Source organism: Talpa occidentalis, unplaced genomic scaffold, assembly GCF_014898055.3.
Source record: "Talpa occidentalis isolate TD23 unplaced genomic scaffold, MPIMG_talOcc4v2.1 talOcc4.15, whole genome shotgun sequence".
NCBI lineage: Eukaryota > Metazoa > Chordata > Mammalia > Eulipotyphla > Talpidae > Talpa > Talpa occidentalis.
Genome location: NW_023601543.1, coordinates 11,118,566 through 11,145,858, shown reverse-complemented (window position 1 = coordinate 11,145,858; position 27,293 = coordinate 11,118,566). Strand labels below are relative to the sequence as shown.

General features: G+C 43.8%; 1 protein-coding gene and 1 long non-coding RNA gene across 2 annotated transcripts; one reads left to right on the top strand and one right to left on the bottom strand.

Moving 5' to 3' along the window:
- Window positions 1-1,326: 1,326 nt before the first annotated feature.
- On the bottom strand, window positions 1,327-12,532 carry ZNF75D (zinc finger protein 75D). The gene is given in 7 exon segments (XM_037511899.2): window positions 1,327-2,981; window positions 7,613-7,739; window positions 8,068-8,216; window positions 9,194-9,325; window positions 9,328-9,352; window positions 10,555-11,081; window positions 12,378-12,532. Coding segments are annotated over 6 exon segments (1,590 nt in total). The 5' UTR covers window positions 11,002-11,081; window positions 12,378-12,532; the 3' UTR covers window positions 1,327-2,271.
- Window positions 12,533-12,757: 225 nt separating this feature from the next.
- Window positions 12,758-27,248, top strand: LOC119246517 (uncharacterized). The gene is made up of 3 exons (XR_005125512.2): window positions 12,758-12,974; window positions 20,783-20,872; window positions 26,881-27,248. It is a non-coding gene; the product is annotated as an uncharacterized LOC119246517 (long non-coding RNA).
- Window positions 27,249-27,293: the final 45 nt, after the last annotated feature.

The following is a 27,293-nucleotide window of genomic DNA, read 5'->3' as shown; positions in this document are numbered from 1 at the left end:
CCTAAGTGGTAAGAACACTAGTGTAACCAGAAACGGATGCAGGTCCTGGCACAAGAGTGCTTCCAGTCTCAGTCTCCTGGCCCCACTTCCGCAACCTCCATTTCACCTGCTTGGAGTCTAGAAGCCCTAGTCCATCATTTTCCCAAAAGAAATCCAGGCCCTTGAGTAGTTTGAGACTAAGATTAGAATGATGAGGGCCTCCCCTGGTGGCGCAGGCGGTTGAGCACAGCGCTATGAAGCTCTCTGCAGCCTCTGGAGCGCTGGTTAGATCCCAGCCGGCCGTCGAGGGTCACACACGGTGCGGCAGACCTCTCCTGTCTCAGCCTGCTGCTCCCCTCAGCAGTGTATTTTGTCAGTCTGCCTGTTCTGTTCCCCGCTCTGTCTCTCGTGAATCTTCTCACCCTCCCACACATCTGGCCTGTACCCTGGTTCTTGTATAAATAAATAAATCTTTAAAAAAAATTAGAATGATTAACTCAAGACACTGGTTAAAGAGATTTACTGAAAAACAACTGAACAAGAGATAGAGCCCAGAGAGATCTCCTTAAACAAAAAAGGTCTCTGAGGTGCTAAGACTAAGGATCTCTATAGGTTAGGAATGGGGTTTCAGAACAAAGGAAAACAAACTTTATTGACTGAGAACAGGAGAGTGGACTTGACTAAAGTCCACGTGTCCATCTGAGTGCAGTCCGTTTATTGTTGCTAGCTGTGAGCAACAATCAGCTGTAGTTCTGTGGTCTGTCACAGAACTTGTGACCATCTCTTGGGTGGCCATCTCTTGGCTGTGTGTCTACAGCTCCAGTTTGAGCTGATCTGCTCTCAAGGCCTATAGCTCCTGTCTTCAACAGGCTAACTTGATAAATGTAATAGAGATAGCTCAGGAGTTCACTGGTTGAAGAAAAATTAGTAAAATTACACAATGGGCCAAGGAAATTTATGGTAGCAGGCATCTGGACCTCGAGTCAGATTTATTTAACCTCTTGTTTACCAGTCTAACAAAAACAATGGGAACAGCAAAGTTCTATCTTTGAGTCCTATCCCTGTCCCAGAACCCCTCCAATCTCACTATGAACATCTTTTGTCATAATATTTGGTCTTTGATTCTGATTCCTGACACAGAGCTCCTAAATCCCTTGGAATTTCCTGGGCGATAGGAAATTCTGATGTTCTAGTGAGGCAACTTGTAGTGGGCTCCTGAATATCTTCAGGTTGTGGACTAGTCAGTGATCATGGTTTTGTAATGGCAGAATCCATTTAGAGCATGCAGGTTTAGGGCAGCCTGCTATGCCTTTCATTTTGGATGCTAACAGTTTAGAACATTTAGCTTCAACCCCCATCCTCCAGGGAGGAGAACTAGACTGAAAAACAAGTTAATGATCATGCAGATGTGGTGACGCCTCCATAAAAATTCCCAAAGATACAGGTAGGTTTCAGAGTTTCTAGGTTGGTCAGCACACAGTGGTGCTGGGAGAGTGGCTCTCCCAGAAAGGGAATGGAAACTCCAGCCTTCTTTCCCCATACCTTACCCTATGTGTATTAAAAAAACAAAACAAAACACCATTTATTACTTCCCTGTGCTTTCCACAAAGGGAGAGATACCACACACTGCTTTCTTTATAATTTCATCCTATATACCTCAGTGTTGAAAGAATAAGGAGATATCAAGTGCTTGTAAGATTCATAGGTCTATATTGGCATTCAGGCCTTCACCTGCTGCCTAGAATTTCTGGACAGAAAACATTGCAAAGAGGGCACTCAGGGTAGAGGCAATTATAATGGAGACATGTCTTCCAGAGCAAACAACAAATCCTCTCTTGCCCTGGGCTTGGTTTTTCATGCAAAGAGAATGTTAGCCATAGAAACTGTCAACAACTTAGTAATTCTCTCTGCACTCACTTCTAAGGACCTGGATACTTTAAAGTCCATCTCTCCTGGGGAAGGCTCATGAACATCATGTATTTGCTAAACACCTAGTATTTTTAAAATGTAGATTGGGGGGGGATGAGGAAGCTGAATAACCACACAGATAGCTATAGAGATATGATAAGCTGTATTTCATTCCTTTATTTATAAAGTATTTATTATTGATCGCTTTTGTGCTAGGCACTGAAGACACAATGCTGACTAAAACAAATAGCGTAGTCACTTTTCTGTGAAGCATGTTATATACCCCTCCCGAATTTTCTGTTGATGAGATTCCTATCATTGGATGCCTCATAATTTTGTATTCTTTCATGATGTCTGGGGTCAAGCTCCATATGGTGACTTTCTTCAGACTGGAGACACTGGACATGATTCTCTTCTCCTGTGAAGTTTCTGGTGTCTAAGAAGGCTTGACCGCCTGCTGAAATTTCTCCTGCATATGCTACAAGTGTAAGGCTGCTCACCTGTGTGGGTTCTCTGGTGTTTAATAAGGTGAGAGTTCTGAATAAACCTTTTTCCACATTCATAACATTTAAAGGGCTTCTCACCTGTGTGGATTCTTAAGTGTGTGTGTAGATTTGTGTTATGACTGAAGCTTTTCCCACACCATGAACAGCTATATGGTTTTATTCCTTGGTGGGTCATTAAGTGCTTATTAAGATCTGAACTCCATCTAAACCTCTTATCACATTGCTGACATTTATAAGGTTTCTCTTCAGTGTGAATTCTCTGGTGCTTAATGAGGTCAGAACTAACTCTGAAGCTTTTCCCACACTCCTGACATTTAAAAGGTTTTTCTTCTACATTGCCTTTCCCTTGAAGATCCACGCATTTTGGAAGCTCTTGTTTACAAGTTGAAGGTTTCCTTCTTTTCTTCCCCGGAAAGGCTTGATGCCGTTTCTGTGCTCTGCATTTACCACCATGATTTTCTTTGCCTGCTGCTTTCTGAGAAACTTTCATTTTGGCCTTTTGTAATACTTTGCACCCTGATGCTTGTATTTCTACTGTAGAAACAGAGATAGGTTTGTCATTTCCAGTATCATTTTTGAGCTTTAACCCTGTGGAATAAGCAGAAGAATCAGGCATCTATGTCCCAAAATAGGAAAACAACAAGAATGAAGAGAAATTTTAATGATTGCTTTTTTAAAAACACTTCAGAAAGTAATTTCAGGTCCAACGTGGCATGGGCCCATTTTCCACCTGATTCTCTTGTCAAGGCACTACAACAAACCCATTAAATAATGCAAGAGATAAGCAATAGAGAATTCTGAAAAAGTGGCAAAGGCAAGATGATTTGGGACCACAAGACTATAAAAATAACATTAGTGTATCTTACATCCATATAACCAACAGAAGGAAGAAACTTAGATCTAGTGTTTTCTTTCAACCTAGCAACAGAAGACTGTCTGGGAGGCTTACTTCTTTTTCAAGCTGAATGGGAATTTTAACAACATTAGAACCCTGGTTAGGAGACAACAAAGAGAGAATACTCTTGAATTCGTAAACACTTCCTCACTTTCAGGTTGCACCAGCAGGGAAACTTGGGACCCTGAGCAATATTATATAAATCAAGAAGACAAAAATAATACCATATAATGCTGAAAATTAAGCTGTAATTGGAAGGACACCCCCTCCCAAAACAGGAAAGAACCTATGTGCTAAACTAAAACGGACTAATTGTCCATTAAATTATTTAAATAAGAATCAGACTCTCCTACCATAATAAACAAAAACAGGATACAATAAAGAAAAATCACCCATCAGACCAAGAACCAAAAAACTCACAACTTAAGTGAGAAAAGGCAATCTGACAAAAATAGAATCAGGCTAGAAATTAAAAACAGAAAGACAACAGAATAACTGTAAAAAAATGTGAAAATGAAACAGTATAATTCTTTTTTTTTTTAAGATTTATTTATTTAAACAAGCACTGGGTACAGTCAGAAGTGCGGGAGGGTGAGAGAATTTACCAGAGCCAGAGTGGGAAGCAGAACAGACAGACTGACCGAAATACATTGCTGAAGGGAGCAGCGGGTGCAGTAGGAGAGGTCTGCGCACCATGTGGGACCCTCACCGGCGGCCAGGGATTGAACGGGCGCTGCAGAGGCTGTGGGCAGCTTCACAGCCCAGAGCTCAATCGCTGTGCCACCGGGGAGGCCCCAAAACAACATATTTCTCAGTAATCCCTGGTTTAAAGTGAAAGTCTCAAAGTAAATGTATATGTATAGTTGAATGAAAGTGAAATCATAATATATAAAAATATGTGTAATGCAGCTAAAGAAGTGCTAAGAGGAAAAGGGGGCAAGTCTCAAATCAATCTTCTATGTTCCTACCTCAAGAAACTAGAAAAAAGCAAAATGAAAGTCATTTGAAGAAAGGTAATAATAAAGATCACAGTAGAAATCTAACGAAAGTGTGCTCTTTTAAAAAATTATCTAAAATTTTCATAAACTCTATAAAGATTCACAAAAATAAAAGGAGAGAAGACACAAATCGCCAATATCAGGAAGGAAATAATAAGGTACATTACTATACGTTTTGCAGCAATTAAGATAATAAGGAAATACTCAAAAACAACTTTATGAATTTTACAAGTTAGGAAAAAGAGACCAATTCCCCCCAAACCACAAACTAACAGCATTCAACCAATATAAAATAGATGATTTGAATAGTATTGTGACCATTAAGGAAACTGAATTCATAAATTTAAAACTTAAAAAAAAAAACCTTTAAGTCCATATGCTGCCATTGGTTTCTATCAAATATTTAAAAAACTAACACCAATGTTATAAAGAGGAGGAGGAAATACTACCCAACTCATTTTATTTTTTTTAAAGATTTATTTTATTTATTTATACAAGCACCGGGTACAGTCAGAAGCGCGGGAGGTTGAGAGAATTCACCAGAGCCAGAGTGGGGAACAGAACAGGCAGACTGACGAAGAAATACACTGCTGAGGGGAGCAGTGGGCGGCAGGAGAGGTCTGCGCACCATGTGGGACCCTCACCCCGGCGGCCGGGGATCGAACTGGCACTGCAAAGGCTGCGGGCAGCTTCGCAACCCAGTGCTCAACCGCTGCACCACTGGGGAGGCCCCCAACTCATTTTATAAGGTCAATATTACCCTGATAGAGAAACCACAGAAAGACAGCATTACAAAAGAAACTACAGACTAACATCTCTTGTATATGTAATGTAAAACTCCTCAACAAAATATTGGTAAGTTGAATGTAATAATATGCAGGAATAATACAAATACACCATGGTCAAGCAGAACTTATTGCAGGTATGATAAGCTGGTTCAATGTCTGATATCAAGCAACCTGCTAAAGAAGGCTGATCATACTCCTATCAACTGGCACAGAAGTATTTCACAAATCCCATATTGCATTCATGATAAAAACACTGAAAGGCTGGGACTTACATTGACTTGATAAAGCGTCTCAGCAAATCACCCTGAACTAACATCACAGATAATGGTGAAAGACCTAATTTTTCATGATAAAGTTGGGTATAGGCAAGGATGTCTGCTCTCACCACTCTTATTGCAATAGCAATTTGGAGCTATTGCAGTAAGTTATGAAAAAGAAATAAAAGGCACTGCAGATGATTGTCTATGTATAAAATTCCAAAGGAATCTACAAAAAAACTTACAACTAATAAATAAGGTGACAGGATACAGGATCAAAGCACACATTCAGGGCCTCTCTGGTGGTGCAAGGGGTTAAGTCTCAGCATTATGAAGCTATCCCGAGGCCACTGCAGCACAAGTTGGATCCCTGGCTGGAGAGCTGGACCACATGGCACAGAGGACCTCTCCTGTCTCACCCACTGCTTCCCTCAGCAGTGTATTTCAGTGGATCCACCTGTTCTGCTCCCCACTCTGTCTCTGGTGAATCCTCTCATCGCTCCCCCACCTCTGCTCTACACCCCCACTCTTGTATGAATGAATAAATAAATAAATAAATAAACATGCATTCAGTGGCATTCCCATATAAAACAATGAACATGTAGAAATCAAAATTAAAAATAATATCATCTGCAAATGATATGTTTGGGTGAAATGAAATGTTTGGGTATATATTTAGTAAAACATGTAGAGGATCTGTACATTAAGAACTACAAAGAAGTTGATGAAATAAATCACAGGATAAATAATAAAGAGGGATGCATACTGTGTTCACTCGTTAGAAGAATCAACATTGTAAAGATAGTAATCCTCCTTAAACTAATACATGAATTTAATGTAATTTCTAGCAAAATCCCAACAAAGTTTCTTTCTTTTTTTTAAGATTTGTTTATTTATTTATGCATTCAAGAACTGGGGTACAGGCCAGAGGTGTGGGGGACTGAGAGGATTCACCAGAGACAGAGTTGGGAAAAGAACAGGCAGAGTGACTGAAATACACTGCTGAGGGGAGCAGTGGGTGAGTCAGAAGAGGTCTGCTGTGTCATGTGGGTTGCTCCCTGGCCGGGGATCGAACTTGTGCTTTCAGTGACTACAGATGGCCTCATAGGTTGCATCTTAACCCCTTGTGCTACCAGGGAGCCCCCAACAAAGTTTCTTATAGACATAGATAAGCTTACTATAAAAGTTACAAGGAAAGGCACAGACTATATAGAATAGCTAAAATGAAATGTTATATTGGTAAAGAAGACCAAACTAGAAAGACTTATTCTACCTGATAGATATTAAGGCTTTATATACAACTAGAGTAATCAAGATGGTATAATATTATAGGCAGGGGAACAGACACATAGCTCCATGGAACAGAATAGATACACACCAATATGATCAATTTATCTTTGACGAAAGTATAAAAGTAATTCAATGGAGGAAGAATAGACTTTTCAACAAATGGTGCTAAAGCAACTGGCCCTCCATAGGCAAGAAAAAAAGAACCTCAAGCTAAATTTTACATTTTATATAATAAACTTCAAATGGATCATATACTTAAAATGTAAAAAATATAAAACTTTTAGGGAAATCATTAGGGATCTAGGGGTAAGCAGAGTTCTCAACTTGACACCATCTCTCAAAGGACAAAATGAAAAACTGTCCTCATCAAAATTAAAAATTTTTACTCTATGGTAGCCCATGAGAAGAGTATAAATAGACAATATAGATTTGGAGAAACTATTTGCAAACCACATATCCAACAAAGCACTAGAATCCAGAATAGATACAGAACTCTCAAAATACAACAGTTAAAAATCCACTTAAATAGCTAATCCCACTTTATGATGCTATCCATATAATACTTTTTACAACTGCAAAATTTTAGAAATGTAAAGCAGATCAGAGGTTAGCACAGGTTGGTAACGGGGTGGGATCAGTTGTGGGATATAACAGAAAAACTAAATAAAGGATACTGAGAGGTTCTGGGCCTGAGCAATTGGGTAAATTGTGGTGCCCTTTACTGAGATGGGAGAGATATGGGAATAACAGCTTTGAAGGGGAGGATGGGAATATAATAGATGAAGAATTCCATTTAGAATAAAGAAGTGACACATGTATTTCTAAAATGATCTCCAGGTGATCGGGATATGCCTTTCCTTTCCCCCACACTATGAAGTTGAGACCCAGCCAGCTACTGGAACACTGGGACTCTCACATGGATGCATTTTCCATAAATTGAGGACCTAAGAGATTACTCAACTTCTACACAGAAGAAAGGAAGCATCTTTACCTAGAGAGATGACAGTTTCATAGTTTTCATGCATTACTTCATTGTAAAGGGTCTTCTGAGTATGATCCAGTAATTTCCACTCTTCCTCGGAAAAAGACACGGCTACATCTTCAAATGTCAACAAACTCTAAAGAAGAAAATGGGGTGTAGTTTAGTACTTGCCACTTCAGAAGCAGTTATATCACTTCTCTCTATTACACAGCAGCCCAGTCACTGAAAAAGTGGAGTATATGCTTTTTTGGGGGGAAAGTGAGGTGGTAGGAAAGGAAGGAGCCAAAGAGATGTGTAAACAACTTGGGAAGTGCCCAATTCCCACGGTGCCAAGCCTAGATGCCTAGAGGAGAACACCTGTAGCTAACACGTCTCAAAGACCCTGTCAGGGTGATAGGCAGCAGGAAAAAGCACAGATAAGGCCATTTTCAAGCTGCCTGAAAAGGTTGTAAAGTACAGCTCACCTGGAACTTAGGCAGAATGAACTCAGACACCATCTTCCAGTTTTTGGTGTTTTTCTGCCCAGAAAGGGCTAGAATCTGTTGAGTAGGCAGAGCTGTAGATGGAAAAGAGCCAGAGAAAATTTCTCTTTTCTGTTTATGAATATTCTGAGCTGCTGATTCCTAAAATATAGATCAGGACACATCAGTAAAGATGGCTCACCTTTACAACTCTGTGTGTGTATGTGTGTGTCCAACAAGTAGCCATCTCATTGTAATTAAGAGCCAAATATCTGGGCCTCCCTGGTGGCGCAAGGGGTTAAGATGCAACCTATGAAGCTATCCACAGCCCCTGCAGCATGAGTTTGATCCCCAGCCAGGGAGCCACCCACATGGCGCAGCAGACCTCTCCTGACTCTCCTGCTGCTCCCCTCAGCAGTGTACTTCAGTCGATCTGCCTGTTCTGTTCCCCACTCTGTCTCTGGTGATTCCTCTCACCACCCCCCACCTTTGGCCTGTACCCCAGCTCTTGTATGCATAAATAAATAAATCTTAAAAAAAAAAAAGAACCTAATATCCACCACTCTATAGAACCGGTTCCCCAGATGTCATGAGAGAAATTTAAAAAAGGAAATTAGTATTTTTTTTTCCTTTCACAAAATAAATCTTTCACTGAGCTGGGTAAGAATGACAGGCACTTGAACATGAAAGACACAGTCCTCCAGTGTATGGTAGGAAATGTGGGAACCTTTTCTTTTTTTACCTGGTGCACAATTCTCTTCCCATTCTGCCACTTACAGCCTGTTTCTGTTCCCAGTTTCTTCTCTTACAAGGGTGAGATGAACCTACCTATCCCTGTTCCATCTTCTTTCAAAGTTTCAAGGAGCAAGGTCCACAGTAGGAGCAAGGATGGTAGGGTTCTGTGGTTCTGTGATTGGGATATTTCTGTACCCCGACTGACCCTCACCTTCACCCAAATCGGCTTGTTGGACTCTCACTTGAGAGAGAGCATAACTGCCAGCATGGCCCGACACCTGGCAAATTTGCATAATATGCCCAGTGACCAATTACTATCATAGCTCCCAAGAGAACAGAATTATTATGAAGCTCCTCCCCTCTTTCACATACAAGCTGGGGTTGTTGTGAGTACTCCAGCCCAGGTGTTCTTGGAGTACCTGGTATGTATTCCAACAATCTTTCAATGGGAACACACCCATTGGCTGGTGCTCTGTTGGCTTCAGCTTAAAGCCTTGGACCATTGCTGTTCCTCCCAAGGGCACGTCTCCTTTCCCAGCTCATGGACTGTGACCTAAAAGTAATCCCCATCCTCATTAGCACAGAATTACTTATACTTTGGGGGTGGTGGTAGAGGGATGACCAAGAGAAAAACCCAAATTCAGAGAGTATATGACATTAAAAGAACTAATAAAAATGCAAGTGATATGGGGGTACTGTTTTCTCACAAAGAACAAGACACATCATCTGGGAAAATTAAGACAAAATGAAACAAGCTGTGGCCCTGCCAGCCCCTATCCCTCCACATACAGCCACACCTCAGGCCCCCAACAGGGTGGGAGGAGGTTGCCTGCTCTTACACTGTCTTTCACTGGCTTGTTTTCTTAACTTGGGATCCCTGTGTTAATGGATTTCTATCGTCTAGTATCCGCTAAAAAATAAGGACTTGAATAGAAAAGGTTTTCCTTTCAGATTTTCCAATCCTTCCATGGCCTGGAGGATTTCATATAATGGAGGGGAAAAATAGGGGAAGAGTGAGGCTCTAACTTCCCTCCATATAAATCAGTTCCAGTGAGATGCGAAATACATGCCCTGCCTTGTATTCCTCAAGGTGGACAGAGGAAAGGAAGTATGCTGACATCTCCCAAGGGCATCCTTGGTTCCCTACTCACCAGCAAGGCCATTGGCAGACTGCCGGGGGTGGGGGGGGGGCAATGGAGTCTCTTTCTCCTAGTCCAGAGATGTGTACTCCCACTGCAGAGGGCCATGACCCTCAGCATACTGATTCTCTCACGCAATTGTCATTTTTCTTCTTTCATTGTCCATGATTCCCTCTTTTCTTTTCATTTTTTCCCTTTTAAAACTCCCCGGACTTCTCTGATTCATACTTCTGTTCTCTACCCAATCTCTCCTTTGATCTCTAAGTGCTGTCCATTTTTTTTTTTCAGATTTCCCAATTTCTTCTTGCCTTTTATTTCTCTGGTTCTAAGAACTCAAGTCTTCTCTCCTCAGCCATGCCAGACTAGACACACTGCTCAATCCAACCTGGCCCTAAAAAGGGCAAAATGCATTTCTTTTTTCTAAGGCCAGAAAAGACGTCCAAGAACTCTGAAACCTAGACTACTATCGCTGGAAGTCTGTGACTTCAGAGCTCACCTAACTGTCTGAAACGCATAGAAGAGTGACACGATCATCTCCTTCCCCAGTTAACCCCACCTCCAACTATATTTGCCTTTATCCAATTTAAGTACACATGTAAGGAATCGTGCTTCTCACCTCATCACTTATTCCACCAGGTTCTCTCTGAAAGCGTTCTACCAGGGCTACAGCCTCTTTGATGTTCTGTGGATGATACTTCTGCACCCATTTCTGGGCATCCCTGGGAAGAATGGTCAGGAACTGCTCCAGCACCAGCAGTTCCAAGATCTGCTCTTTTGAGTGGATCTCTGGCCTCAGCCACTGATGGCATAATCGCTGAAGTTGGCAGACTGCCTCGAGTGGTCCAGGTGCTTCATGGTAATAGAAGCTCCGGAAGTGGCAACGAGCACTTTCAGGACCAACATTGTCCACTTGTGGGCCGGATTCCTTATTCTGGCTGGAACTTTCTTTTGCCGACTCCTTAGTCTCCCACAAAGCTGCCAAGTGTGGGTACACACATGCATTCACCTTCAGAGGTCTCCTTATCATCCCCTCTAGGAAAAGTTTTATTCCTGTGTGTGACATCTTCCTGGTGCCACCTTTGACAACCGAGGCCTTGTCAGGTCTGATATAAAACCAACGAGTGGATCTTCTCCCCAAGGGCACTGAGGGAGGGGAGAAAAAAATTACACATCAAAAAAATCCACAAGACACATACTTACTCGCCTCACTATTTTTAGTTATCAGAGAAGATGAGCAAGAAAGTTCCTGCTTCACTTCCCCTATAAGGTCAACTGCCAAGTATTAGGCTACTCATGATGACACAAGACCTCAGGACAGACATTTCTCCCCTTTCTTTGAAACAGCATGGCAAAGAAGACATGTCAAATGGTCACCTTTTTTTAAGGTTTAGAAAAGGTTGGTGGGAGAAAAATACTGGTTCACATTTGCTAAAAGGAGCTTTGAGATCATCCAGTTCTTAATCTGTTTGCTTCCTATTCCATCCTCACAAATAGGATATATCTGAGATTCTCTGAATTTTAACAGATCACCCCACTCTTTTGTCTTTAGTTAGGAGCAAAACAACTAATGAAGATTAACCGTTGCTTCATGAAACTTTTCATATTCTCCTTTCCATTGACTTAAATACTGGGAGAGCCGAGACAGGCAGATCACAAAAATAAAGTAACTTTATTCCTGTCAGCAAATATCCCTCAGTAGGCAACCAGGTATCATCAACATCTGGGTGTGTGTGTTGGGCGGGTGGGGGGGTGGGTATCCTTTTGGGAAAGACTTGTAAAGGGCACCGTGCAGATTTGTACCTGCGTATTAAGATGTGTGTTTACTTTTTATTGAGGAAAAAACTTGCAGCTGGTCTTGTTTACAAACTACCCAAATATCACATAGTAAAAAAAGAAATAGAAAAGGTGATGATTATAGTTTTTCAGAGACAGGAAGAATCCTCGAAAGGGAGCCCTTCCCCTGACTTCACAGTTCCCTGGGGTCACGCAGATCCGTAAGCAGAGCTGGGGGCGGCCTGGAGAGCCCGATCTTCCCTGACGGGGTTCAGCAGACGGGGAGTCAAAGAAATGGCTGGTTCCTCGGTGCCAGTCCAGGCTCAGGTACGGGGACCCCTCCTATACTGTGAGGTCAACAGGAACTACTGTCTTTGCGGCCGAAATGACCCTTTCTCCAGCGGTAGGGTCTTAAGCCAGAGCAAAAGGGTGCAGCACAGAAATTCCTGCCCACTGCCCGCCCGGATCCACCCGACGTCCGGACCAGCTTCCCGGCGCGCCCAGCAGCACGCTCGGCCGTGCACTCAGGCTGCAGCGAGCTGGCTCCGCGCGCTCACGGCGGCTCCAGAGGCCGAGGATCCGCCTCGCCCAAAACAGCACCCGCCGCCTGGCGGAGACCGCCGCGAACAGGAAAAGGGCTGCTTTCCGGGCCGCGCCCCTACTCACCGCCGCGCGGCCGCCCCCAAATGGTCGCAAGTGGCGCCGGTATCGCTCAGGGCGTCTCTGGCCCTAATGCGATGGGAAAGGCAGCTTCTCGGTGGCCGACACAGCTCGGGCCCACGGAGAGGCCACGCGCCCCTGTCCCCGCCGCTCGGGGAGGGTCGTCACGCCTCCCGGCTGCCCGGGGCAGGGCGCCCTCTGGGGCCCCGCCGCGATCGGGGGGCGCCGTCGAGCGGCGCGACGGTGGGCGGAGAAGCAGCGAGACTCGGTAGCAGTGGCCTTGAGAGAGCAGTCCCCCCGCCCCTCTACCTCTCGCTCCCGGAAGCCGCCCCCCGAGTCGCCATTTTGGGGTGGCGGTCGGCAGATTGGGCGCCAACCGGAGAGAGAGGAGGCGTTTCCGGTGGCCTCGTGACCGGCACCCCCCCCTTCTCCGATGACCTGACCTGTGGCGTCAGCCCAGCCAGTCAGAAGCCGTCCCCGGGGCCTTCCCATCTTTCCCTTCAGCCTGTGGGGCAAAAAGGAGTGAGGGTTCTCAGTCTCCAGGCCTAGCGGACCCCCGAAAGCGACTCATCACCAGGGAGCCTTATAGCCTCCTGACTCCAGGTGCCACTCACTGTTTGGTATCCCCCACTTGCTAAATGTTGTGTGTCGAGATCGTTCCAGCGTCGAGTTCAGTGGCCGTAGGCCCTTTCCGCTGGGTACTTCTCCCAGTAAGGGCCGTCACCCCTAGGCCTTGCTAGGCTTGTCCCGGGCCAACTTGAATAAGAGGGAGTGCCGTCCCTGTCAGGCCCTTCTCTAGATGAGGAACAGCAGCCCCTTAGATGTTTTTTTTTTTTCTTTCTAAGATTTATTTATTTATGCGTACAAGAGCTGGGGTACAGGCCAGAGATGCGGGAGGTGAGAGGATTCACCAGAGACAGAGCGGGGAGCAGAACAGGCAGACTGATGAAATACACCGCTGAGGGGAGCAGCGGGCGAGACAGGAGAGGTCTGCCGTGCCATGTGGATTACCTCCCTGCCTGGGGATCAAACTCAGTGCTGCAGTAGCTGCAGATAGCCTCACAGTGCTGTGTCTTTAACCCCTTGTGCCACCACAGAGGCCCTAGTTTATATATTAATCTGCACAGTTATCCCTTGTGGTTATCTTTTTTTTTTTTTTAAGATTTATTTATTTATTTATACAAGCACTGGGTACAGTCAGAAGCGCGGGAGGGTGAGAGAATTCACCAGAGCCAGCGCGGGGAGCAGAGCGGGCAGAAGGACCGAAGTACACTGCTGAGGGAGCAGAGGCGGCAGGAGAGGTCTGCGCGCCATGTGGGACCCTCCTCCGGTGCCGGGAGCAGCGGGATCGAACCGCGCCGCAGAGCCGCGGGCAGCTTCGCAACCCAGCGCTCAACCGCTGCGCCACTGGGAGGCCCCCAATCATAGTCTTTCCATATTGTAGATGGAGGACCCTAAGTCCTTTTCTTTTCTTTCTTTTTTTTTTAAAAGATTTATTTATTTATACAAGCACTGGGTACAGTCAGAAGTGCGGGAGGGTGAGAGAATTCACCAGAGCCAGCGCGGGGAGCAGAGCGGGCAGAAGGACCGAAGTACACTGCTGAGGGGAGCAGCGGGCGGCAGGAGAGGTCTGCGCGCCATGCGGGACCCTCCTCTGGTGGCCGGGGAGCAGCCGGGGATCGAACCGGCGGTGCAGAGGCTACGGGCAGCTTCGCAACCCAGCGCTCAACCACTGCGCCACCGGGGAGGCCCCCTTGTGGTTATCTTCAATAGAAATTATTTGTACATTATATAGTTAACTGGAGTAAATATAGAAATAAATAGAGGGCCGCCCCGGTGGTGCAGCGGTTGCGCTCTGGGTTGCAAAGCTGCCCGCAGCCTCTGGCAGCGGGGAGGAAGGTCCCACATGGCGCGCAGACCTCTCCTGCCGTCCGCTGCTCCCCTCAGCAGTGTACTTCGGTCCTTCTGCCTGCTCTGCTCCCCGCTCTGGCTCTGGTGAATTCTCTCACCCTCCCGCGCTTCTGACTGTACCCAGTGCTTGTATACATAACTTAATTTAAAAAAAAATACTGTTTAAAAAAAAAGAAATAAATAGAATTCACTCTTTGATTTTCCTAATAACATACCATGACTTTTATACTTAAATGGAAAGGGAAAAATTTTTTTTAAATGACCACAGACTCCAAGAAGACAAGTTGAGATGAAGTAAAACAAATAACTACAGCTATTGCATAAGACAATCTTTAAAGAAAGGAACCTGAATATGATCTTAAAGGTTTAGAAGACAGCAATTATGATAATGTCTTGAGATGTATGGAGAATTAGAAAACAATTTGGAAGAAGATAAGATGTGGTTAAATGGGAATGAAGGAAAAAAAAGTTTGCCTTCAAAAAACAAAGTTGGGGGCCTCCCTGGTGGTGCAGGTTTTAAAGACAGCACTATCAAGCTACTGCTGGCCACTACAGCATGAGTTCAGTGCCCAGCAGGCCAGGGAGCAAGCCACAGGGTGCAGCAGACCTCTCCTGTCTCGTCCGCTGCTCCCCTCAGCAGTGTATTTCAGTCAATCTGCCTGTTCTGTTCCCCACTCTCTCTGGTGAGTCCCCTCACCCCCCACCTCTGGCTACACCCCAGTTCTTGCATGCATAAATAAATCTTTTTAAAAAAGCAAAGTTGGGGTTACAAAAGAAGTTGTTCAGAAATGAGAAGAGACTGATGAAGATCAACCAACTGCTGAATTTAAATCAGCTGTAAGGCAGAGTTTAGACTACTTCCTTGATTTTGTTGATGCTACAACTGAACTCGAAAGGCTTTATTTCATGCTAAAGGGGATGTAACAAGGAGTTATGAGTAGATTTCATTTTAAAATTGGTAACTTTTGAATCGGAAGGCTTACAACATTAGAGTTACTAAACACACCTTCAAATTTAATTTTAGTAATTAGAGGTTTTAATTTTTTTAAGATTTATTTATTTATGCATACAAGAGCTGGGGTACAGGCCAGAGTTGTGGGGGCTGGGGGGTGAGAGGATTCACCAGAGACAGAGTGGGGAACAGAACAGGCAGATCGACAGAAGTACACTGCTGAGGGGAGCAGCGGGCGAGGCAGGAGAGGTCTGCTGTGCCATGTAGGTTGCTCCCTGGCCAGCTGGGGAATTGAACTGGTGCTGCAGAGGCTGTGGAGGCTGCGGACAGCTTCATAGGGAGGCCCAATTAGAGGTTTTAATAGTCTTATTGTGTTATAACTCACAAATCATACAATTCACCCATATAATGTATATTCAAAGTACTTTTAGTGTATTCATACAGTTGTATAACCAACAAGGCAATCGATTATAGACTATTTACAGAACCCCCTTCCTCAAAAGAAATACCGAACCCTTTGTCTGTAACATCTCATTTCCTGTAATCTCCCCACTAGGGAGGCCCCTCATTTGCCCATTTTTAATTGGGTTATTTGTCTTTTATTATTGAGTTTTAATAATTTATACATTCTAGATATAAATCCTTTGTAGATATATGATTTACAATTTTTTCTCCCATTCGGTGGATTATCTTTTCACATTCTTCTTTTAGCCTCTTTGCTTCTTTGATTTCCTCCTCATCAGAGCCAAAGAGATCAATGTCATCATCATCTTTACTATCTGTAGCTCCACTTCTTGTGGTGTCTTCCACATTTAGTGGAGCCATACTTGTCCAAAACTTTCTTTAAGAGGCAGGCTTGCCTTTCCCTTTTTGAAAGACTTGATGTGGTTATCCCAGTGTAGGGCAGGTACAGATCGACAGGTGGTGGACCAGGAACTGCTTCAAATACTGCCACATTTGCTTGTGAAGGCACATGCCCTCAATGTAGCTTTCGTCCACCAGGTAATCTTTGAGCACCTGGAAACCTGGGGGGATTTTCAGGTCCCAAGCCCGTGGTGTTAGTTGGTTCTGGAGTTGGTTGGCCATAGAGGCAGAGAAGAGCTCCAGTGGTACCAGTGCTGGAGGGAAATAGTTTTTTCACCTTCTTAATGGTGTCATTTGATGTACAAAAGTTTTTAACTTTGATGATGTCCAGTTTATTTTTTTCTTTGGTATTTATACCATATCTTTGTTTAAAAATAAAGCCTAATCCAGGGCCTCCCTGGTGGTGCAGAGGTTAAAGTGTCAGCGCCATCAAGCTACTGCCAGCCATTGTGACATGAGTTGGATCCCTGGTCAGGGAGCTAATCTGCATATGGCACAGCAGACCTCTCCTGTCTCACCTGCTGCTCCCCCTCATTAGTGTATCACAGTAGATCTGCCTGTTCTGGTTCCCGCTCTGTCTCTGGTGAATCCTCTCGCCCCCCACACCTCTGGCCTAGACCCCAGTTCTTGTATGCATAAATAAATAAATCTTAAAAAAAAGATTTTAATGTCTACAATACAAACATTCCTTAGATGGCTGAAAATATAGCTCAGATTCTCTGGAACTGGGGTTCCTGAAGCTAGTTTTTAACTAAAGATGATAATTGGTAAATCTTTGAATACATATTTATATTTAGAAAGGAAATGTAATTCCAGTTCACTGAAAATTTTACACAATAAGTAGAGTATTGATATTTTTAAGGATCACACAATTTCATAAAGATTCTGACACTGACTTAAGTATTTTGATTTTTTTCTCTTCAAAGCCAGGTCTCATCTCTACACCCACAAGGCTTGCTTACTAAAATCTCCCTTGACTCTCTGTCAAAGGGTCTCCCCACACCCTTGAAGCAGGCTAGATATGACAGAAGGTCAGCTAGAAGTGCCAAGATTTGTTGCTCTTGGAAGTAGCCAGCTCTTTAGTAATAATGGTTAGCTTTTGGGGGCCTATATACTCCAGCTACACTTGTGATGGATCTGAGGTATGTTCTATACACCTTCCCATAGTGGCCCCCAGAGAATAAGCTCCAGTTGCTCACAGTGGTAACTTGCTAGATCACCCCTGCTCCACGTCTTAATTGACTGCCTTCTAAGTCTCACTTCCCACACCCTCCTAGCGCTACCTAGGAGTCCCTCTCAAGTAAGCTGTTTGTATTCATAGCTTTGTATTATTTCCTTCCTGGAAAGCCCCACATAGATACCTTGTATGTTAAAAATGCACTTGATTCAATTTCACACTTGAATATTTGGCTGAACGTAGAATTCTAGACTCATCGTTATTTCCCACAAATATTTGAAGGATGTGCTATACGCCATTCTTTTTCTCTTGGGTATTTCTGCTGGCCTCACTACATTCCTTTTGCCTTGTCTGTATTTATGGACTGTATCAGGAGCACAGAAATGTATAGATAACAGTGTGTTGACTGTATACTTACCTCCCAGCTAAGGATACAAAACTTTGAACACAATGACTCTGTTTGTTCCTCATGTAAACACTATTCTCAATTTAGGGTCTGTCATTGCCTTGTCTGTATAACTGTCATATAGAACAAGCAGGACCAAAACCCAGTCATTTTTTTCCCATAATCCCAGCCAAGTTCATGCTGCTGGGTTCTTTGCTCACCATCATCAATCCCAGAGTCAGCTTCATGACCTTTTTGGATCACTGTCAGTAGTAGAATGCCTTTGGTGATGTTGGTATTCTACTCAGTCAGTGTTCAGTAGTTGGTATTTCTCCCCCACAGTAACCATCATGATTCTATTCTTTCAGCGTCAAAGTCTCAGGGCTGGCCCAGACTGGGTCCTGCAGCAGGAAAGGGGTGTGAGAAGTGGCATTCCCCTTCCTCTTGGAATCAGCCAACATCTGCCTCCCTCCCCCTTTGCAACCACTTGTCCCCCAGAATCTGCTGAGCTCAGGTAGGGACAAGAGGTCAGGGTCACAACCGGTCTCCCTTATCTGGTTGAAATTGAGCAGCTGTTTAAGCTGACATTTTTCCCTCCAAAGTAGGGACTCTCATGGTTCATTTGAAGATTCCCTCTCAAGGCCTTGAGTCCTTATGCATAGGACTTACACCAGAAGAGCACTTCTCCCAATCCTCCCAGTCATTCCCATTTTATTTATTTATTTATTTTTAGATTTATTTATTTATTTATACAAGCACTGGGTACAGTCAGAAGCGCGGGAGGGTGAGAGAATTCACTCAGAGCCAGAGCAGAGCAGAAGGACCGAAGTACACTGCTGAGGGGAGCAGCGGGCGGCAGGAGAGGTCTGCGCGCCATGTGGGACCCTCCTCAGGTGGCCGGGGAGCAGCCGGGGATCGAGTCGGTGCTGCAGAGGCTGCGGGCAGCTTCGCAACCCTGCGCTCAACCGCTGTGCCACCGGGGAGGCCCGTCATTCCCATTTTAAATTCTTTATTTGTGATTCTGCCTTCCACCATCTCCCTCAAACTTCAAGGGAAACAACTGAAGAGGTGTTGAAGCTTCACTCCACCAGGAAATTTGAAGTGTAGGACATTTTCCTCTTGACAATTTAGCAGCTTTTCCAGGTTCTCTGAGGAGTGCCCCATTTGACTACAAATTCCCCAGACTCTGCAATATTAGTAAGCATCTCTAAGGGTGAGGGGCTACAGTTCACATTTGTGGCCGTTAGGTAGCATGGAAAAGGGTCAGAAGTCCACAGGCCATGTGAACAAAGCACACAAACTGAAAGAAATGAGAACATAGCTTCAATTTTAATGTTTCTTTCAGGGGAAGGACTTGCTGATCCACATCATTTTCTGGGATTTATCATAATCCCCAGGGGCTATAGATTGGGAAGTCACATGATTTGGGGGCAAAGGCCAACTCCACCCTGGTGTTTTTTGTGTCAGGGTCCAGAGCCAATTCCATAGATGTGCATCATTTATGTGCCTCCGTACTGGCCTGCCGGCTAAAAAGCTCATCTTATTTTGGGGGTCTGGCTTAGGTTTTAAGTGTTCAACTGTCTTCCTCTTGATACTTGATGTGGATGTACTTGGGGTGACTTCAGAATGTCCTTTATCCATGACTGGTTGCACCACAGATGGCTTCAGGAAGAGTGTCAATAGAGAAAATCTGTAGAAGTTGGTGGAATCCAGAATTACCTATAGGGGAAATACCAAGTGACTCCAGAAACCTCTTCTGTACTTCCATCTCCCTCAAACACACATCTGGACATGCAAATACACTCATGTGCACACAAACACACACCCACACCCACACCCAAAATCTTGGTCACAAGATACTGCTTTGAGGCAACATCTTATTTGTAATACCAGCTTCATCATTTCTTTGGTTCCCACATATTTATGAAAATATTTCCTGAATCTCTATTTTGTTCCATTGACATATTTGTTAATTGCTGTGTCAAATGTTAATTCTATAGTGTAAGTTTTATTTATTTATTTTTGAAAGATTTATTTATTTATTTATACAAGCACTGTATTTATTTATACAATTTATTTATTTATTTATACAAGCATTTATTTATACAGTCAGAAGCGCGGGAGGGTGAGAGGATTCACCAGAGCCAGAGCGGGGAGCAGAGCAGGCAGAAGGACTGAAGTACACTGCTGAGGGGAGCAGTGGGCGCGGCAGGAGAGGTCTGTGCTCCATGTGGGACCCTTGCCAGCAGCCAGGGATTGAACCGGCGCTGCAGAGGCTGCGGGCAGCTTCGCAGTCCAGCGCTCAACCACTGCGCCACCAGGGGAGGCCCCTATAGTGTAAGTTTTAATAATACAGTGCAATAAGCTTCCCATCTTGGATAGCCCCTCACATTTTCTCTTCAAGGTAATTTTGTATTTAGTTATCTAGTACCATGCACACACTCAAAATCCTATTGTGGTGCCTCCCTAATGGCATAGGGGTTAAGTCTCATCATTATCATGCTTTGACAGCTGTGGCCTGAGTTTTATCCCCAGCCAGGGAGCTAACCCACTTGATGCAGCAGACCTCTCCTGTCTCACCCACTGCTCCACTTAGCAGTGTATTTCAGTAGATCTGCCTGTTCTGTGCCCCACTCTGTCTCTGGTGAATCCTCTCACCCTCTGTACCTTTGGCCTACACCCCAGTTTGTCTTTGCATATATAAATCTTTAAAAAAATCCTATTGTGATTTATGATTGACATTGCACTGAATTCACTGATTGAGACAACTGATACCATTTTAATAATTAGTCTTCCTTTCCAAAAATTATATTTTAAAATACTATTTTAGTAACCAAACAGGAAACTCATAACATTTTTTATATATATTTTCCCTATGTTTAAAAAATCAATTGTATTTGTGGGTGTTTTACAATGTGACCAATTTGAATAGGATGTTTTATTTCTATTATTATTATATTATCTATTAATTATTTGAAAAGTACGCAAGATTTTATTTATTTATTTTTGACTTATATCAACCTACCTTTCCTGATCTACTTTCTTTTTTTTACGAAAAAGGGATTTGCCACTTTTGTTAATAAAATACTGAATAGTTCTTATCCCTCTCCAATTTCTTTTAGATATTGAACACAGTATCAATATCTTTACACAATTTCATATGGAATAGGAAGAAACCTGGATCACTGAGCCTTTTCAGCCACTCAAGAAAGGTAGTGTGTAACCTGGATCCTTGTCATAATTTCTTCACGGGAGACTCTCTACAGTGGGATAGCCAATAGGAAGATGTCACAGCTCATCATAATTGTCATATTGGCTTCTTAAGACAACACTATAAAAAGTACAAAGCCTTGTCCTCATTCTTATCTCACTGACAGCCTGTGAAGATTCATGCCTTACCTCTAAACAATACCCATGTGGGTCACACTTTAGTGTTAAAAATACAGTTGTACTAGATCAGAATCTTGGAAGGTAATATAGCATGAGCAGTATGACTACCCACAGCCAAAATTTCTACAGTTAAATACTTATTGCTAATGTGAATTGTGCATTGTGAAAGTAATTTCAGATCTGTGGCCAAGGTCATATACAGAGATTGAGAAGAAAATAGAAAATTCTAGTTGGCACTATGTTTCTGTTGGGAACTTGAGGTCAAAATCACTGGCCTTTGTCCACTGGACCTATTGATAGGCAGTGGGTGCTGTTAACTCCTCCCACAGGAGTAGTGCTAATGGACAGATTTTGCATGAGCCAGGAAAAAGCTCTGAGATCAAAATAACCGAGTGTCCTGTGCGAGGCACAAATCGGCAGATGGTTCCCACTCATGGGTAATATCTGCCTCCAATTCCAGCACCTCTCACCCACTTACCGTATTCAGCCCTGAAGCAACCCCACCGAGGTGGTGTATTCAAGGTTCTAGAGCTGTTGTGAGGTCCCCATGACTCCTTTCAGTGCTCAATGAATCAGGCTGTATGACTTCGGGAAAGAGAACAAGACAAGAAGAGAGAATTTTCCTTCTCATTCCTTGTCCTCTCCTCTGGACCTTTCTTCCAGAGAAATCTGAGTGGTCTGAGATGTAAAACATCCAAATACACAAAGATAATGTAGCAATATTTTGTGCCTTCACCACACTGTTGAGTTCACTTGATGAAACCCTGCTGGACAGTAGGGGGAGGGTATGGGATTGTCATTTGCTCAAACTGAAACAAAGATGCTCTATGAAGAAGTGGGTAGGAGCGCTGGCTCTTGATAAGGCTTTCTCAGTTTCAATGCTAGCTCTGTGTAACCTTGAACACCTCCCTTTCTCTTATGAGTCAAAAATTGAGAACAAAGTGGGCACCACCACCCCCACTTTGGCACTATGTCAGATTTTTAAAAAATACTGCATAAGCCTTTGGGTGAATCTTCAAACTGCTAAGGTGAAGTTTCCTGCTAGCTCAGCAGGAAACAGACTAAGTAGCACTTGAGAGTTTAAAGTTAATTTCTTTCACAGGGGTTTGTGGAAGAACATTCATACTTGCTTCACCAATGATTTTTAAAGTAATTAAATTTTATTTGAAGCTAAAATATAAGACATTTTTGAGAGGAAACAAATTACAGCAACTCCACGTTAGAGTGAAGAATTCAAATGTAAAATACTGAACTTTGTTACTGATAGATTTAACAAAATCATGAATTAGTCTATAAAGAAACACATTTCCCAGGGACAGAGAAACGTCAGAGATGAGAAGGCAGTTCTTAAAAAGGGCAATAAAATTCAAGTTAAAATTAAGTTGGGTATGAAGATTTAGTCAACAGTTGAGAATGGCCTCACACTCCAACTACAACCTAACAGTTGGTTGTATACCAGGGGATTAAGGGAGTTACCCACTTTGTGTCCAGAGTGTCCCTGGGCCCATCCCACTCTTACTCCATGATGCTGCAGGCTGAAGGCTGTACCCCACTTTGCCCTAACCTCCCTAGGGCTCAGAGCAATGGAGCTTCACACTTTTATTCTGGGGGCCTGGCATGGAGGTAGGCTTTGTTCACCTCTGAAAATCTGATGATGGAATTAAACCTTCTCCCTAGAAAATGCCTTGACCCATAACTTGTGACATGTAATTCACAGGGTTCCAGAAGTCCAGTCATGGAGCCCCAGTGAAGACTCCCTGTCTCCTCTCTCTGTGTGAAGCTCATCCCTCCTCCATGTCTCTGAGTTGCCACAGACACGTGCCCGGCCTCTCGCTGATCTGACAGCTGAGGTCTTTACCTCTCCCTCAAGCCATTTTCTCCTCCCCACCACCCAGAGCAAGTCACCAGATGTGATCACTGAATGTGACCCTGTGCTTATGGGCAACAATACTGGAGCCAGGCTGCCTGGACCCACTTCCCATTTCTCCCTGACTGGGGGCCCTCAGATAAATTGTTCCACTTCCTTTTGCCCCAGAGCCTCAACTGCATGATGGGGGTGATAATAGCACCCACCATGAAAAACCCAGCGCAAGGGGCATGCTCTGTCGTCTCAGCTGAGACTATAGAACCTTCTCAGGGAGAAGGTCCAATTCTGTCATCAGATTTTCAGAGGCGAGTACCTAGTACCTCCAAGGACAAGCCTGCCTTCATTCCCTGCCTCTCACTCGTTCACGCCCGCACGGGGAAAGGACTGGCCGGGCGCCCGACGAGTAGGCCTCACTAGAGAGCCACGGTTGAGCAAAATCTTGAAGGAGATGATGATTAGCAGGAAGGTGTTGAGGGAGCGATGTGGAAGCCACGACCACTTGGCTACTCCAGACACACGCCTGCCTCGAAGCCTCTGCACAGGCCGCTCCCTCTGTCTGGAGACCTCATAGCCCAATTGTTTATATTCTATTTTGTTTTTCCTGCTGTTGGAGATGCATCCACAAGGCCATCACGGAAGCCTATGTCTTATGAAGCACGTGTCTGTGGCAACAGAGTCATGGAGGAGGGGTGAGCTTCACACAGAGAGAGGTGACGGGGAGGCTTCCCTGGGGCTCCAGGACTGGACTTCTGGGACTCTGTGAATTACACATAGCAAGTGTAAGACCGATCTTCAGGTCTTACATCCAAGTCTTTTATCCATTTTCAGTCAATTTTTGTGTACAGCGTGTGATAGTGCTCTAGTCTCATTCTTAGGCACGTGGCTGTCCAGTTTCCCCACCACCACTTACCTTTCTCCATGTAAATGTGGGTTTATACCATTGTGATGAGAGAAGATACTTGGTATGATTTTAATCTTCATGAATTTTATTGACACTTATTTTGTGACCCAGTATGTGATCTATCCTGGAGAACGCCCCATGTGTACTGGAAAAGAACGTATTCAGCGTTTTCGGGTGAAGTCCCCAGCCACTAATGTGTTGCTCCCAATCTCTGTTTTCAGATTTCACAATAATTATCTTTTATATTTTGGTGCTCCTTCATTTGGTGAATATAGATTGATAAATGTTATGTCTTCCTGATCTGTTGTTCCCTTCATTCTTATATATGTTCTTCCCTGTCTCTTGTTACCTTTTTAAAGGTGGATATCTGTGTATCTGCTGTAAGTATGCCTTACCCTGCCTTTCTTTGGGTCCTGTTTGCTTTTAGGACTGCTTTCCAAGCCCTTACTCTGAGTCTATCTTTGGAGCTTAGGTGCATTTCCTGCAGAGAGCAGAAAGTTGGACTCTGTTTTCTGATCCAGTCAGCCACTCTGGTTTTGATTGGTGAATTCAGCCCGTTGAGATCTAGAGTGATTGTTGATATGTGAAAGTCTGCTGCTGCTATTTTGTCTTTATTTTTCTTCTATTTCTTTGTTCAGTTTCTGGGGCATTTTATTCTCTTCAATTTATATATGAGAGCTCCTTTCCACAATTCTTTGGGGGGGGGTACTAGTGTTTTCAACCTCCTTCAGTTTCTGTTTGTCTGAGAATGCCTTTATTTTCCCCTCTTATTTGAAAGACAGATTTTCAGGACAGTGTATTCTTGGCTGGCAGTTTTTATCATTAAGTATTTTGATCATATCATTCCATTCCCTTTGCGGTGTTTTCTTGGAGAAGTCAGGTGTAAGCTTGACAAGAGTACCTTTATAATTGATCTGTTTTTCCCCCTTAACTAGCTTCAATATTTTTTTCTTTGTCTTGAATTCTTAGAGGTTTCACCACTGTGGCTTGGTGTAGGTCTCATTACATTTAGGTAACCAGGTCTTTTTTAGCTTCAAGGACTCATATATTTAGTTCCTCCTCCAGATTTGGGAAGTTTTCCTTTATTATTTACTTGAACATGTTCTCTGTTCCCTTCTCTCTCTCCTGCTTCTGGAATACCCATTAATCTTATATTACGGGCCTCCCCGGTGGCGCAGCGGTTGAGCGCTGGGTTGTGAAGCTGCCCACAGCCTCTGCGGCGCTGGTTCGATCCCCGGCTGCTCCCCGGCCACCAGAGGAGGGTCCCACATGGCGCGCAGACCTCTCCTGCCGCCCGCTGCTCCCGTCAGCAGTGTACTTCGGTCCTTCTGCCTGTTCTGCTCCCCGCTCTGGCTCTGGTGAATTCTCTCACCCTCCCGTGCTTCTGACTGTACCCAGTGCTTGTGTAAATAAATAAATAAATCTTTAAGAAAAAAATCTTATATTACCTTTCCTCATGGAGTTGGATGACTCTCTATGTGTTTCTTCTTTTTTTTTTTCTTTGTGTTTATTTCTTCTTCCACCTGGGTTCTTTGTGCATTACCATCTTTAAGGTCACTGATTTCGTTTTCCATTTGGTCTGTTTTACTTCCATAGCTTTCTCCAGAATTTTAAAAATCTCTTTTATTGATCTTTTTACATCCTGCATCTCTGTTATTTTCTGATTTAAAGTTTCAATTTTGATCTTGTGTTCATTAATTTTATTTCTCAGGCTATTCATTTGTTTTTATGCATTTTCTTGTCTACCTTTGATCAGTTTTTTTGTGTTTTCTTCCATTTCTTTGAATTTCTTTATCATGGGAATTTTGAACCCTGTATCCAATAAGAAAAGAAGGTCCATGTCTTTGTGGTTGGATTCTGGAGATTTGTTCTCTCTTTGCGGTGAAGCAGTCTTTTGAGGACTCAAGGTGCCTTGAGTCTTGTGTTGCATTTTTCCATTTCCCCATTTTATATCTTTCTAAGTTACTATTTGTTCAAGTGTCCTAAGAGTGCAAGACTACCACTTTCTCAGTAGATGTTGATGTATGTCAGGGAGAACAAATCTGCAGCTGTTGTGTCTAGGGGTAAGAGAGGGGCCAGGAGGGGTTTAGTCACTGGTGAAAGTGGTGTGCTAGGGTGGCACATGCCTACAGTACCACTGCCAACCCTCCTCTCTGGATTCCCAGGCCCATGTCTCTACAGTCTGTGGTCTAGACCTTTAGTGCCACTTCACAGCATTAGCTCTAATCCTGAGGGGGATGGGGAAGAGGTAACACCATTCTGAGCATTGTCTTCTTCACTGGGGATCCTGCCCACCTGGCTCACCCAAGCACCTCTGCACGTATCTCCCCACAAGTAAAAATGCACTTCCACGTAAGCAGCTCTCTCCTCCCCAGACCATCTTAGCATAAGAACGCAGGTTTGAGCCAGCTGTTCCTGCTCAGGTCACAGTTTCTAGGTGTCTCTCTCCACCCACCTTTTTGTATAGAGTTGGAGTTCCTCATTGTCTCAGTCAGCATTGGTCTCCAGTGTTCACTTTTGCCCCAAGTTACAAGATCCTCTGAGTCCAGGGCCCCTCTAGACTAGATTATCCTCCTGGAAGTGAAGCAGGGAACCTCTTCTGAAGTCATTGTCCCAACCTGATCTCCTTTCTCATCCCTGATGCCTGTAGTGGTTTCTCTTTAGACTGTTCTTGACTGAGGCATGGAACACAGACCAGATAAGGTCTGCCTTTACCAAATTTCTAACAAAAGGTAATATGGTTGAGGTAAAAAGTAGTTATCACACAGTGTCCATAAGTAAAGTTTGTCAGTGAGTCACTCAGCCAATAAAAATTAGTGAAGCCCTACATATTTAGTAATTATCATAGGAATGGCAAATACCTCAATGGAAAAATAATAGAGATTCTTGATATACACCCATGTACATGACAGAAAGAAATGATAAGGCTGCATTTCAAATCAGACAATGCCTCAAGCAGTGTCTAAGGACTACTACTGAAACAAGCACGTGTGTGGTAAGGAGGTGGAGAGGGAAGGAGGCCCAGCACCCACTGGATTAACTGGTTTCATCATCCTTTTCAGGCCTTGCTGCTTGTGCTCTCTTCCTAAAGCCATCTGTGGTGTCAGCTAGACATGGATGAAGGACACCCTGACTTCAGTCCCAGCATGACCACACTGCATATCAACAGGAAGGCAGAAGAATACTTAAAACCCACCCAGGCTCCCAAAAATGTGATGAGCTTTTTAGTTGGTAGGCAGCTGGGGAGGTACAACAATGATTTGGATCTGTCAAAGTGGCTGTGGATGCTGACAAGAAACAAACCAGGGTGGAGTTGGCCCTTGCCAAAAAACCATGTAGCTAACATGTCTAGCCACAATTTTCGAAAATAAAAAAGTGGTTCAGAATCACAAATGATTTCATTGTTTCAACTATTAAAATAAAATTGTGTTTTCACTCAGTTTTGGTCTGCTATGTTTTTAACCCCAGTATAGCT